At 44.9% G+C, this 12,292-nt stretch overlaps 1 protein-coding gene across 2 annotated transcripts in view; it reads left to right on the top strand.

Annotated features, from left to right (window-relative positions):
* The window catches only part of rai14 (retinoic acid induced 14), a 41,854-nt gene extending 32,250 nt beyond the window's left edge, over positions 1-9,604 (top strand). The window contains exons 8-18 of one of the 2 annotated variants that reach the window (XM_064942359.1): positions 478-584; positions 848-1,035; positions 1,370-1,407; positions 2,117-2,203; positions 2,794-2,883; positions 3,066-3,209; positions 3,551-3,652; positions 3,845-5,380; positions 5,599-5,760; positions 6,569-6,634; positions 6,730-9,604. In XM_064942359.1, coding sequence (XP_064798431.1) covers positions 478-584; positions 848-1,035; positions 1,370-1,407; positions 2,117-2,203; positions 2,794-2,883; positions 3,066-3,209; positions 3,551-3,652; positions 3,845-5,380; positions 5,599-5,760; positions 6,569-6,634; positions 6,730-6,807 — 2,598 coding nt within the window. In that variant the 3' untranslated portion in view covers positions 6,808-9,604. The remainder of the gene's footprint in view (positions 1-477; positions 585-847; positions 1,036-1,369; positions 1,408-2,116; positions 2,204-2,793; positions 2,884-3,065; positions 3,210-3,550; positions 3,653-3,844; positions 5,381-5,598; positions 5,761-6,568; positions 6,635-6,729) is intronic. The other variant, XM_064942360.1, reaches the window with a different exon arrangement.
* The last annotated feature ends 2,688 nt before the right edge of the window (positions 9,605-12,292 follow it).

Genomic DNA, 12,292 nt, shown 5'->3' with positions numbered 1-12,292 from the left:
TAATATAATAAAAGGCCTTTGCTCTGGTTTGTTTGAGTGGAGGCTGGCGCTATAAAGTTGTGCTTTTATTTGAGCAGGATGCTGAAGGATGTAGCCCAGCCTGTTACCACTCGTCAATGCTCCAATTGTCGTCTTAGGAATTGCATTGTGGTCATAGACTACATGAGCGAAACAGCTGGTTTTTCTCTGTGCTATACGTCTGGTATGTTTTCATTGCAGCAGACCAAACAATGCTTCTAGTGTACAGCAGCTGAATATGTACTGTCGCTCTTACATTCCAATCACTTCTCCCACTTCTTCCTTTCCCGAGAAAACAAGGTTGCGGATCCTTTAACAGTACAGTATGTGAACGTCAGTATGTCGGTTTGGGACCGTATGTGTGCTTCTGTGTTCACCTGCTATGATCAAGGCATCTGAACAGACCGTCTACACAGGATACTGTTACTGTGAGTGAACTATGATGTGTGGGTCCTGCAGGATGGCCTCAGCCCCCTGCTGCTGTCCGCCAGACACGCCCAGACGGAGGTGTGCGGCAGCCTCCTGGACTGGGGAGCCGACATCAACGCGTGTGATAAGAACGGCAGGTAGGGGAGGACTCATCTGGCAGATCACATGTGCCTTCCACTTCATAACTTCATCTCATCATTACAGTGTTGTCTACAAGAACGTTACATTATAATGCCTTGATGGTGAGGATGAGGATGGTGAGGATGATGATGTTGAGGGTGATGATGGTGAGGGTGATGATGGTGGTGTGGATGATGATGGTGAGAAGGAGGATGATGATGTTAATGATGAGTATTGTGATGACGACAATGACAATACTATTTCTGACTGTGTGATACAGGACAGCGGTGATGCTGGCCAGTGAGAGCAGCAGTGTGTCTGTAGTGGAGGTTCTGGTCCAGAGAGGAGCTGACCTCCAGGCTGTGGACTCTTTGGGTCACGACGTCCTGCACTACGCCAAAATGTCTGGCAGCAGTGAAGTCAAGGCCATCCTCACTGCGGCGCTGCACAAAGCCCACTCCGACTCAGGTGAGACAGGAACTGTCTTCATTAATGGATCGTGCATAGTATGAGGCAGTTGACCAGAGACTCTAGCAGACTCCTTCAGGCTTAATTTCCCTTCAAATCTATTTGAGGTGTGTGGAACTTATGACATTCAAGCACAGTGTTTCCCAACTCTAGTCCTCCAGTGCCCTCAACAATACACATTTCTTTCTACCCATGTACATCATTGACCTCTTTGTGGTCAAGCTTTGAAATGCAGCGTTTCAGTTTGCCTGTTATGCAGAATTGACCCAACACTGCCATCTTCAGGCTGTCCCTTGAATGTTGTCCCCCCCTTCTCTCCTCTCCTCATTCACAGACACCCCGAAGTCCCCAAAGTCCCCCAAAACTCCTCAGGTAAGTTACCCGTACTTCAGCTTCTGCAATCTTGCTATCTTCTTCCAAACTTCACAACTGCAACCTGTTGTCCTGCTCATTGACCTTACACACATTCACTTGATATGAACGTGATAAATTACACTTATTAATCTAATCAGAAGGAAAAATACACATTAAACAGTCAGAACCAACCTCTTGCCACAGTATCACCATTAAACAACTTAATCTTGAATAAGATTGATAACTTTCTTTTTAAACCTTGTTTTTTTACATAATGAAACTTGTTTTGAAATGCACTTCAAGCAGCATGTATTTTATTTTTTTTGTATTTCATTTAACTAGGGAAGTCCGTTAAGAACAAATTCTTATTTATGGCCTACCATGGAACAGTGGGTTAACTGCCTTGTTCAGGGGTAGAACAACAGATTTTTGACCTTGTCGGCTCTAGGATTCGATCCAGCAACCTTTCGGTTACTGGCCCAACACTCTAACCACTAGGCTACCTGCCACCCCAAAACAGGACAATGTATGAGCATGAATCTAACACCTTAGCTAAACAGATTACTCTCCAAGCCCTTGCTACTCCTGGATAAATACCTTCTCTTTGATTACAAGTTCTCCAAATGTTTGATTCTTCTTTTTCACTAACTAACCTAACTAAACACTGCGAGATCGTTCTTCTGTTTTTGTTCTTCTCTTTCTTCCCACTCCTTCACTCACACCTCAGCATGATCAAGTGGCTAGATTAGGTGGCGATCCAAGCACAACTCCCAAAAAACGAAAAGCACCTCCACCTCCCATAAGTCCTGTGCAGGTAAAGGCATGTCTCTCTCTGTCAGTCAGTCTGCCTGTCAGTCAGTCTGCCTACTTGTCAGTCTGCCTGCCTGCCTGTCAGTCAGTCTGCCTGCCTGTCAATCAGTCTGCCTGTCAGTCAGTCTGCCTGTCTGTTTTGGGTCTGTTCGTTTCCCGTCTGTGTGGTTATCTATGTATCTGCTTCCCTTTTGATTGATCCTTAGCCCTGTTTGTGTCAGGTAAAGCTTTACTTTTACTCTGAATGAAGTTCTTGAACGTTATAATATGTGTTGACCTCGTATGTGTCTGTTTGAATTCCCAGTAGTAATTACTGTGTCTATAGAGCAAAACACGTAGGAAATGTAATTCACCTTTGTATCTGTTTGGATACCCAGTGTTGTCCTTAAATGTTTTGGACCCTCACCCTGCTTGTCTACTGCTTTCATTCAAGGGCTCTTTGTATTCAGTGCATTGGGGTTGTTATTCTGTCTGTCTCAGTGTAATTGTATGTATTGACTATTGCTGAAGTACTGTAACAGAAATGTCAAGTTCCGAACGCAGGAGTAAACACTGAGAAATGTAATTTATGTTTTATGTTTCCAAACTTTCTAGATGTCGAGCCCCAACTCTCCCGCGTACATGACCCCAAATGAAACTCCGGTCTCCAGTAAAAGTTTTGGATCTAAAGTATTCAATTATAAGGTACATGCACTTACACTCAAGAATTTCTTAGAAGTCATTACAGGGCTCTCATTTAAAAGAACAGCTCTTTTCTCTAAAGTATTATCTTGGTTGTTGCCCGTCATGTTTATGTTCTGTGTCGATATTTTTGTTTATGTTGGTTTTGCCCCCCCCCATCCCATCCCATCCCCTCCTTGTCTCAGGAGGAGGAGTTACAGAGCGTGTCTCTGAGGGAGGAGGTGGAGAAGCTACAAGGGGAGAAGTGCATACTGCTGGAGACCATTGAGGATCTGAAGCAGATTGTGGACCAGACTGTGACTATGAGCCAGACGGAGCCGGGGCCCAAGGCGAGTTACAGCTACAGCACAGGCCTTTAATATCACTTCCCTGCGCTGCTTTGATCCCAGGCCTCTAGCATTCTCTGTCCCCTTTCTATCTCTCTGGAACCCATTTATACAGCTGTGCTGTGTTTTTAATGGCTGGGGATGTTCAGGTAGAGAATCCTGTCTGCTCCAGGGCACTGTCCTGCTGTAGCTCAAAACCCCACACAGTCACCCACACTGTTGACTAATATTACTACATGTACTAATGGAAGGTTATGGAAGTCACATGAGATGCCCCAAGAACTTAACATATTCCCTGTTAGTCCAAACCATTGCAGGTTAACTGTATAATTGTGTTGATACAGGCAGAGGACTGTGGGAAGGTAGACTCAGCTCTAGTAGTGACCCTACAAGCAAAGATTACTGCTCTGTCTCTGGAGAACCAGCAGTTAGCCCAGATACTCAAGGTAAGCTGTCAAACGAAACAACTCGTCATTCCAAGAGCGTAGATATCCCATTATAGTGATAATAGGCCTTTTCTCTGTCAATAGTAATACCAGTGTTTTGTTTACCATAAATATCCATTAAGATCCTAAAAATATCGACTAAACAGTGGTTACTTATTTTTCCTCAATTCTCATCTCTCCATCTCTCTGTAGAAGCGTCCGTCTCCCCAGGGAGGTGAGGGGGGCCATGAAGACTCGTCCCGTCCAGATAGTATGAACTCTAACGCCTCCTACCACACCACCCACGAGTCCCCCAGCGAGACCCTGCTCCAGCCTCAGGGGACCGAGGAGGACATGTCTGAAGGGTCCGCCCTGGAGCTCAGCATCACCTCCCTGAGACAGGAGGAGGAAGAGAGTGAGGAGGGGGGGAAGGAGGGAGGCGAGGAGGAGATCAGGCTGCTGAGGGAGACCCTAGGGAGCATCCAGTCTAAACTACAGGAGACGCAGAAGGAGAACCGCACACTCCATGCCAGGTTCATACCTGAGCAGGATGAGGAGAAGGGAAGGGAGGGAAAGGTGCTGCTTGAGAGCCTAGCAGAGCTCCAGGCCAAGCTGACGGAGACACAGGAGAAACACCAGCAGGCCAGAGAGGAGGTGCTGGCCCTCAGGGCACAGATTGAAAGAGGAGGTGCTGGAGGAAGGGAATTGGCAGAGCAGGAGCTCCAGAGACTGAGAAGCTCTCTGGAGCAGGAAGTGAAAGAGCTGAAGTCCCAGCTGGCCCAGTCAGGGCAGCAGAGGGAGAGGGATATAGGCCGGATCAGGGAGCTGGAGACCAGGCTGAAGGCAGCAGACCACAGCTCTGATCACGATAAGAGTTTGCTGGTGGACCGGTACAAGGAGGCACAGGAGGAAATCAGGATGCTGCAGGAGGCGCTGAGGGGGACGGTCCCTGTGGAGGCTGCAGCTAATGACTTTGAGGAGATGAAGGGTGAGCTGGGGAGTGTTATTGATGGGCTGCAGCGCCGCCTGCTGGAGCTCTCCAAGTCCTACAGCGAGGCCAAGAGTGAACTGAGCTCCACCAGGAACCAGCTGGAGGAGACCCGGGCTGTCAAGTCTAAGCCTGGCAGCCCTGTATTCTCCCCAGTCAAAGAGCAGGACACGCTGAGGAGCAGAGTGGAGGAGCTGCAGGCATCGTTAGCCGACACACAGGGCAAGTACTCAGCCTCTCTGGAGGAGATCGCCCTCCTGAAGCAGGAGGCTGATGCTCTGGCCCAGGGATCAGTGGCGTTAGCTGACCACACCCAGGTGGTGTCCTCTCTGGGCAGCGCCATCAAGGACCTGGAGGACCAGGCAGATGCTCTGAGACAACAGCTGTCCCAGAGGGCCCTGCAGGTGGACGCCCTACAGAACAGACTGACTGTGGAGAAGGACCACACACCGGACGACTCTATATCACGGCTGGAGCACGAGCAGATGAGAGGGGGTCTGGAGACTGAGGTGGGCCACCTGACGCAGCTTCTCCAGGGGGCCCTGAGGAAGCAGGATGAGGTGGCTCTGGATGCGGCTGCAGCGTGGCAGGAGCTGAAGGAGGGGAGGAGCAAAAGGGAGGCCCTGCAGGAGCTGGCCGTCAGCAGGGAGAAGGAGAACCACGCTCTGAGCACCAAGCTCAGAGGTGCCCAGGATGCCATAGCTCAGCTGAAGAAGCTGGTGGAGGGACACGTCAGCTCAGAGAGAGAGAAGAATAAGAAGGTTTGTAAGTTACAGCTTTCTGGTGGTAGAGTGTTTAGTACAATGTTCACCAGTAATGATATAGCAAATTTCCCTGGTTTGGCAAAGGAAATACTTTGAGTTTAGAAAGCTATCCCTCTATTTTGCTTCCTCATGACATTTTATTTTGTTGTGGCCATATGATAGACAGTTTCGTCTGTATACCCTTGTATTGATCCCCCGCGTTGTTTGTGTCTCAGATTGATGACCTGTCGAGAGAGGTGGGGAAGTTAAGGGATGCCTTAAACAGCCTATCCCAGCTGTCCTACAGCGCAGGCTCTGCCAAGAGACAGCAGACCCTGCAGCAGCAGCAGCTGGACAACCTACAACAGCAAGTCAAACAGCTGCAGTACCAGCTAGGGGTGAGTCGTGAGTCATACACCTTCACACTATAGCTAATATGGCTCATTCAACCATGAATCAGTATACTACATTCACCCTCACTCCGATAGCGTCAGAGAAGACAGGATACACTCTTTACACAAATCCCTTCGACTAAGGACTTTCCTGGAACAACTGCCAGACAGTTGGAAGCGGAATTGCGATGAATTATGTGCTGAAATGTTGAAATAAAGATCTCTGTACTGTCATGATTAGCCTCCGTGTTAGAGCCAAGAGATGTAATGTTCTGATACAGGGTATCCTCCTCTGGTCCAGGGGAGACCAAACGGGACCCTCCTGTATCTCACCATCTGCCGCTGCTTGTCACAGGCTGCACACGTTGGTGTATACGTTGGCTTTATCAAACGTATGCATCAAACTGTATGTGTAGATGTCTTGACAGAAATGGTAGCAGAAGTTGAATGTTGAACCTTTGTTGCACACACATCCAGATGATGCTGCGTAATATTTTTTGCGCATTAACGCTGTCGGTGTGATCAAGGCCTTATAGCCATATGACCACCCTGTTCCTCTGGATGTACTGTGCAAATCAGATGGCTCTGAGGAAGGACATTTGACATGTAGATGCTGATCTTTGAAGGACGTCTACTGTAATTTATGTTTTCTGTTTCTGTCACTGCTGGGTGTTTGCCTAAAATATTCGGTCTTTGGTTTAATTGCTTATCTTTCATGATTCTGAGCAGTTTCATCATGGTTTTTATAGCTGATGTATGATATTCCACCAATTGGTTAAATGCGCTAGCCTGTTTCTGCATCTCTTTACTATAGGAGTCAAAGAGGCAGCACCATGAGATAGTGTCCGTCTACAGGATGCATCTCCTATACGCCGTTCAGGTACGTTTTTATGCATACTGGGTACTCTGTGATTTCATATTAAATGGCTCAGATGTGGTTTTAATGGTATTACGTCATTGCTTTATTCCTCATAGGGTCAGATGGATGAGGACGTTCAGAAAGCCTTGAAGCAGATTCTGAGGATGTGCAAAATGCCAACAGAAGCCAAATGAAGTGTCTGAGATGGAGCAGCCTATCTATCTACTGCCAGTGCTGGAGAGGAGACAAGGAAACAACATCCTTACACGCTGGTCCCCTAACCTACATGGCCTGTCACACGTGTGCCGCATCCGTCCATCAAAGACACACGTCCAGCAAAATCAAAGATAATGATTCTTTATTTGTCTACAAATTATTTCAGAGGGGAGCTACAATATGAAGACTCCTTGTCAATAGATTTGAATGGCATCCTATCTTTGAACTAGCAGTGTTAGTTTTTGTATTGTTGTCAATTAGTTTTTAATTGTAGCACTGGTTTTCATGACAATGATATAATCCAATTTTTTGGGACCTCTGCATGCAATTTTTCCTAAATCAACCACATGCAAAATGCTTTTGCGACACATTTATCAATATTTTCCTAATAGCATAAAATGTTTATGAAAACTAATAGTTTCAAATGTATGGAAGATTTTTCTAGATACATTTATGAAAAGAAAACAAAGAAGTTTGGTAGGTGTATTTTTTTAACAACCCTATTTGGGGTTTTTGTATAAATTCAATATTGTGTGTGATAACCTAGGCCCTTTTTAGTGTCTGCGATCTGTGAATGCCAATTTTACCCAATTGTGTGTTTTTGTCCTCATTTACACCATATTCCCTTGGAGGCTTTTTAAATCAATATGACTTTATGAACAGAATCAACCTTTTGAGTAATGTAACCACCCATTGCGTCAACAAATATATTTATTGAGCAATTATCCAGTACTTGAAGGGTGAGGTGGTATCAGATCTCTGGGGAGTGTCTCTCTGAGGACAGAAAATACCCATGTGACTAATGCACTTTCATCATGCTGTACTCCCATTCAAACTCTATATTGCCTCGGCAGACTACATCTTAGTTTTTGTGTCCCATGTGCCTGCTCTTTCTGTGTTGAAGCCTGACAGACTTGTCTTGATTCTTGATCTTCTTCCCTCATTTTGTAATATCATTATAGTGTTATATTATTATAGGGGGGTGAAACAACCAACTATTTCAGTGTTGCTATACTGTATCTTGGTATGGCAGCATGTGAGTCTGTTGGACTGTTGCTCAGCCTCATTCAAACCACTTCATCCACATACTGTACATGAGCAGTAGAGTAGGTATAGTAAGCACCATAAAACACGTTCATTACTCATAAATATGGCTATAATCTCTGGTGGACAAATGCACGTAACATAATGGTACTAGCATCTGTCGACAGACTGGGATGCGTTACGAACGAGGAACTTTGTTCTGGTAAGCAGATTCTTCATCATTTGGACAAATCACGATTTCGCAGGCGCTCTCGTTTTTAGGAAGGGGACATCCGGCCCATAGATTTGCCCAACACTGGATGGTTTACCCGTTTTAAAGGGGTGGAGATTTAGCTAGTCTTGTTCAAGAGGCCATTGTTCCGGTCGAGGAGCACGATTTCGACTGCACCTACAGTCTTTCCTCCGTACTGCAGCTTAACTGATGCCCGGCCGAGAAAGACAATTCACATAGACGATACCATAGCGAAATTACATTTAAAAAGTCCAAAAAAGACACTTAAATCGTCACCTTTGTGCAGACACATCCATTGAATTATTTAAATAATTGTCGCTGGGGCAGATTACATTTGTTTTCATATACATTTTCATACACAGCCGAACATATAAAAATGTTCTATTCATCCAATGTCTGTCATGTTTTTGGATCACGTGATGATGTCGTCGCTAATCGCTCTGTGTGCACTGAGTGCTAGTGAGTTGGGTTGAGTAAATCGGATGCAACCCGAATATAGACGGTCCATGAATTGGCGTGTGCGAACGTGAGAAGATTACGTTGAAACAACGGTCGGACATTTTAGACGCTTAATCTCGTTCTAGTTTAGTGGTCTCGTTAGTACATGTTTTAAAACACGTCTCCTTCCCAGAAATGAATCAATCATCTGGCGCAATTACGCAATAATTTTGTTCTGGATGTCCGGGATTAGTAGGGCTCCAATTTGGTGCTGTATCATTGTGGCCTGGTAATAGTAAGAACTGCACCATTTCATCCCTGCACTGCCACTGTTGACCTCTACAAATCATGTATTTTACAATAGCCCATGGAATCTGAACTCTTTTGAAAACAAGCTCCATTATAGTTGTACAATGCTGACGATGCATCCAACGAGAAATAGTTGAGTATATTAGTGGGTTGAACACTCTTACATTGACTGTGCCAGGTATTACACAGTGTACTCCCATAGTGATCACAGTGATGTGCAATTACAACAGACACGTGATATGCAGGATGACTCCAGTTATGGATGATATACATAACCCGAACCTATACATACCACCACAGTGCTGTACTCTGTGGTTTCAGCATTCTTTGGGCTCCTCACTGTGTTTACACAGACAGCTCAATTATGGGCATACGATCTGATCTGATTGGTCAAAAGACCAACATATCAGTATTGGGCTGCCTGTGTAAACACAGCCTAAATGATTTAGGATGATCCACTACAGCGGAATAATAGAATATGATAGAACATGATGAAGACAGGAGTGAAGTTATACCCCAGGTCACTCGATGACTTTCTCTAAATCTCTTGTTAATAAGGTAAAAAAAGAAGACTTCTCTTTGTGACAGAGGTTAATAAGCATTGCCTGAATGTTTTGAATTTAGAAAGGGATAAGGATGAGATGCCCCTTGAATCCTGTTGTTTTTACAACTGTTTTTGTAATGGAAACTGATTTTGATGTGTCTGTTTGCCAGTTGTTTTTCACCCAATTTAATAAATTGTGAAGACCTCACCTGTTGCCTTTTCCATAAATATGGCGTGTATTGATCCAATTGGCTGTGGGGATGATTGCTTTTTATTTCAACCCCTGCCAGAAAGCCCAAGGGCCCTAATCAATAATACATTAGGATGACAGAGGGGCTTCTGCCAAACAATTAAAGAATGACTAGCTCTGATTTCAACACATACCACTTTTGGTGACGTAAAGCAGGTGGACATAATTTGTTCTCTGGAAAACGTACTTCTTTTTAGAAGAAGTAGAGCATTAGATGGATGTTGAAATGGTAAGCGGCTCAGGTTTCCCCAGGCATGGATGTCTGTGTTATATGTATAATGGCTATTAGATACGGATTTATCTCTATTAGCCTGACATCAGACTGCATTTACAGCCCTGATGACATCCTCCTTATGTATACAGGGACCTGTTTCAAAGACTTTTGCCTGGACAGTCACTATTCCCTATTTCTGGTCATTATTCATGTCTGTTCCTCTCAGGCCTAGATTCAATCTGTAGCGCAGAAGATTTACACTATAGTGCGAAATTGAAATTGAAATTAAAAGGCAATGTTCCCATGTTCGAGGAGACCAGATTCAAGGTAAATGCTGCCATGGCCGTAACTAATTTGAAAAAATAAATTAATAATAAAAATCTATATTTTGTACACAAAGAAAATCAATTACGGGTCAGCATTGAACATTTCTCTCCCGGTGTTGATCAAAGCTCAGAACGCTTATATCCTCGATCTGACTGAGTTCTATTCGAACCTGCCTCTTTGCAAATAAGTGGAATCATGAACAGTTGTGTGTTCACTATGTTTGCCTCCACCCTCTGGATTTGCCTCCCAGGTAAGCCTTTTATCAGCACTTTCACCACTGTCTCAAACAGCTGAGGGCCTGAGACATGAAATGAACTACATTTTTCTTTATACATTTTCTCTGACAACCTAGAGAACTTAGGTTGTCATGGAAAATGTATGGAGTAAAAAGTACAATATTTTTGTTCGGAACATAGTGAAGTAAAAGTTGTCAAAAATATAAATAGTAAAGTAAAATACAGATCGACTTAAGTAGTACTTTAAAGTATTTTTACTTAAGTACTTTACACCACTGGTTCTAAAATTGCCTGTTGTCCGGCACCTCGCAAACACTACGTGCTTCTAGTTCCAACAGTGCAGTAATATCTAACAAGTAATCTAACAAATTCACAACAACTACCTTATACACACAAATGTAAAGGGATGAATAAGAATATGTACATACAAATATATGGATGGCCGTGCGGCATAGGCAAGATGCAGTAGATGGTATAGAATACAGTATATGCATATGAGATGAGTAATGTAGGATATGTAGACATTATTAAAGTGGCGTTATTTAAAGTGGCTAGTGATACCTTTATTAAATCAATTTATTACATGTATTAAAGTGGCCAGAGATTTGAGTCTGTATGTTGGCAGCAGCCACTGTGTTAGTGATGGCTGTTTAACAGTCTGATGGCCTTAAGATAGAAGCAGTTTTTGTGTCTCTTGGACCCAGCTTTGATTCACCTGTACTGACAGTACCTTCTGGATGGTAGCGGGGTGAACAGGCAGTGGCTCGGGTGGTTGTTGTCCTTGATGATCTTTTTGGCCTTCCTGTGACATCGGGTGCTGTAGGTGTCCTGGAGGGCAGGTAGTTTGCCCCTTTGATGCGTTGTGCAGACCACACTACCCTTTGGAGAGCCTTGCGGTTGTGGGCGGAGCAGTTACAGTACCAGGTGGTGATACAGCCTGACAGGATGCTCTCGATTGTGCATCTGTAAAAGTCTGAGTGTTCTAGGTGACAAGCCACATTTCTTCAGCCTCCTGAGGTTCACACTGTCTGTGTGCGTGGACTATTTCAGTTTGTCTGTGATGTGTACGCTGAGGAACTAAAAACTTTCCACCTTCTCCACTACTGTCCCATTGATGTGGATGGAGGGATGTTCCCTGTGCTGTTTCCTGAAGTCCACGATCATCTCCTTTGTGTTGTTGACGTTGATTGAGAGGTTATTTTCCTGACAGCACACTCCGAGGTCCCTCACCTCCTCCCTGTAGGCCATCTCGTCGTTGTTGGTAATCACGCCTACCACTGTAGTGTCGTTTGCAAACTTGATGATCGAGTTGGAGGCGTGCATGGCCACGCAGTCGTGGGTGAACAGGGAGTACAGGTGGGGGCTGAGCACGCACCCTTGTGGGGCCCCAGTGTTGAGGATCAGCGGAGTGGAGATGTTGTTTCCTATCCTCACCACCTAGGGGCGGCCTGTCAAAATCCAGGACCCAGTTGCACAGTGCGGGGTTGAGACCCAGGGTCTGAAGCTTAGTGATGAATTTGGAGGGTACTATGGTGTTAAATGCTGAGATGTGGTCAATGAATAGCATTCTTACATAGGTATTCCTCTTTTCCAGATGGGATAGGGCAGGGTGATGGCGATTGTGTCGTCTGTGGACCTATTGGAGCGATAAGCAAATTGGAGTGGGTCTAGGGTATCAGGTAGGGTGGAGGTGATATGATCCTTAACTAATCTCCCAAAGCACTTCATGATGGCAGAAGTGAGTACTATGGGGCGATAGTTATTTAGCTCATTTACCTTCGCTTTCTTGGGAACAGGAACAATGGTAGCCAATAAATAAACTTGCTAATAAACTCGCTCACCAACAATGTTGTTGTCTGAGGCTACCCG

Source organism: Oncorhynchus masou, chromosome 28, assembly GCF_036934945.1.
Source record: "Oncorhynchus masou masou isolate Uvic2021 chromosome 28, UVic_Omas_1.1, whole genome shotgun sequence".
Taxonomy (NCBI): domain Eukaryota; kingdom Metazoa; phylum Chordata; class Actinopteri; order Salmoniformes; family Salmonidae; genus Oncorhynchus; species Oncorhynchus masou.
This window is presented reverse-complemented; position numbering and strand designations above follow the sequence as displayed.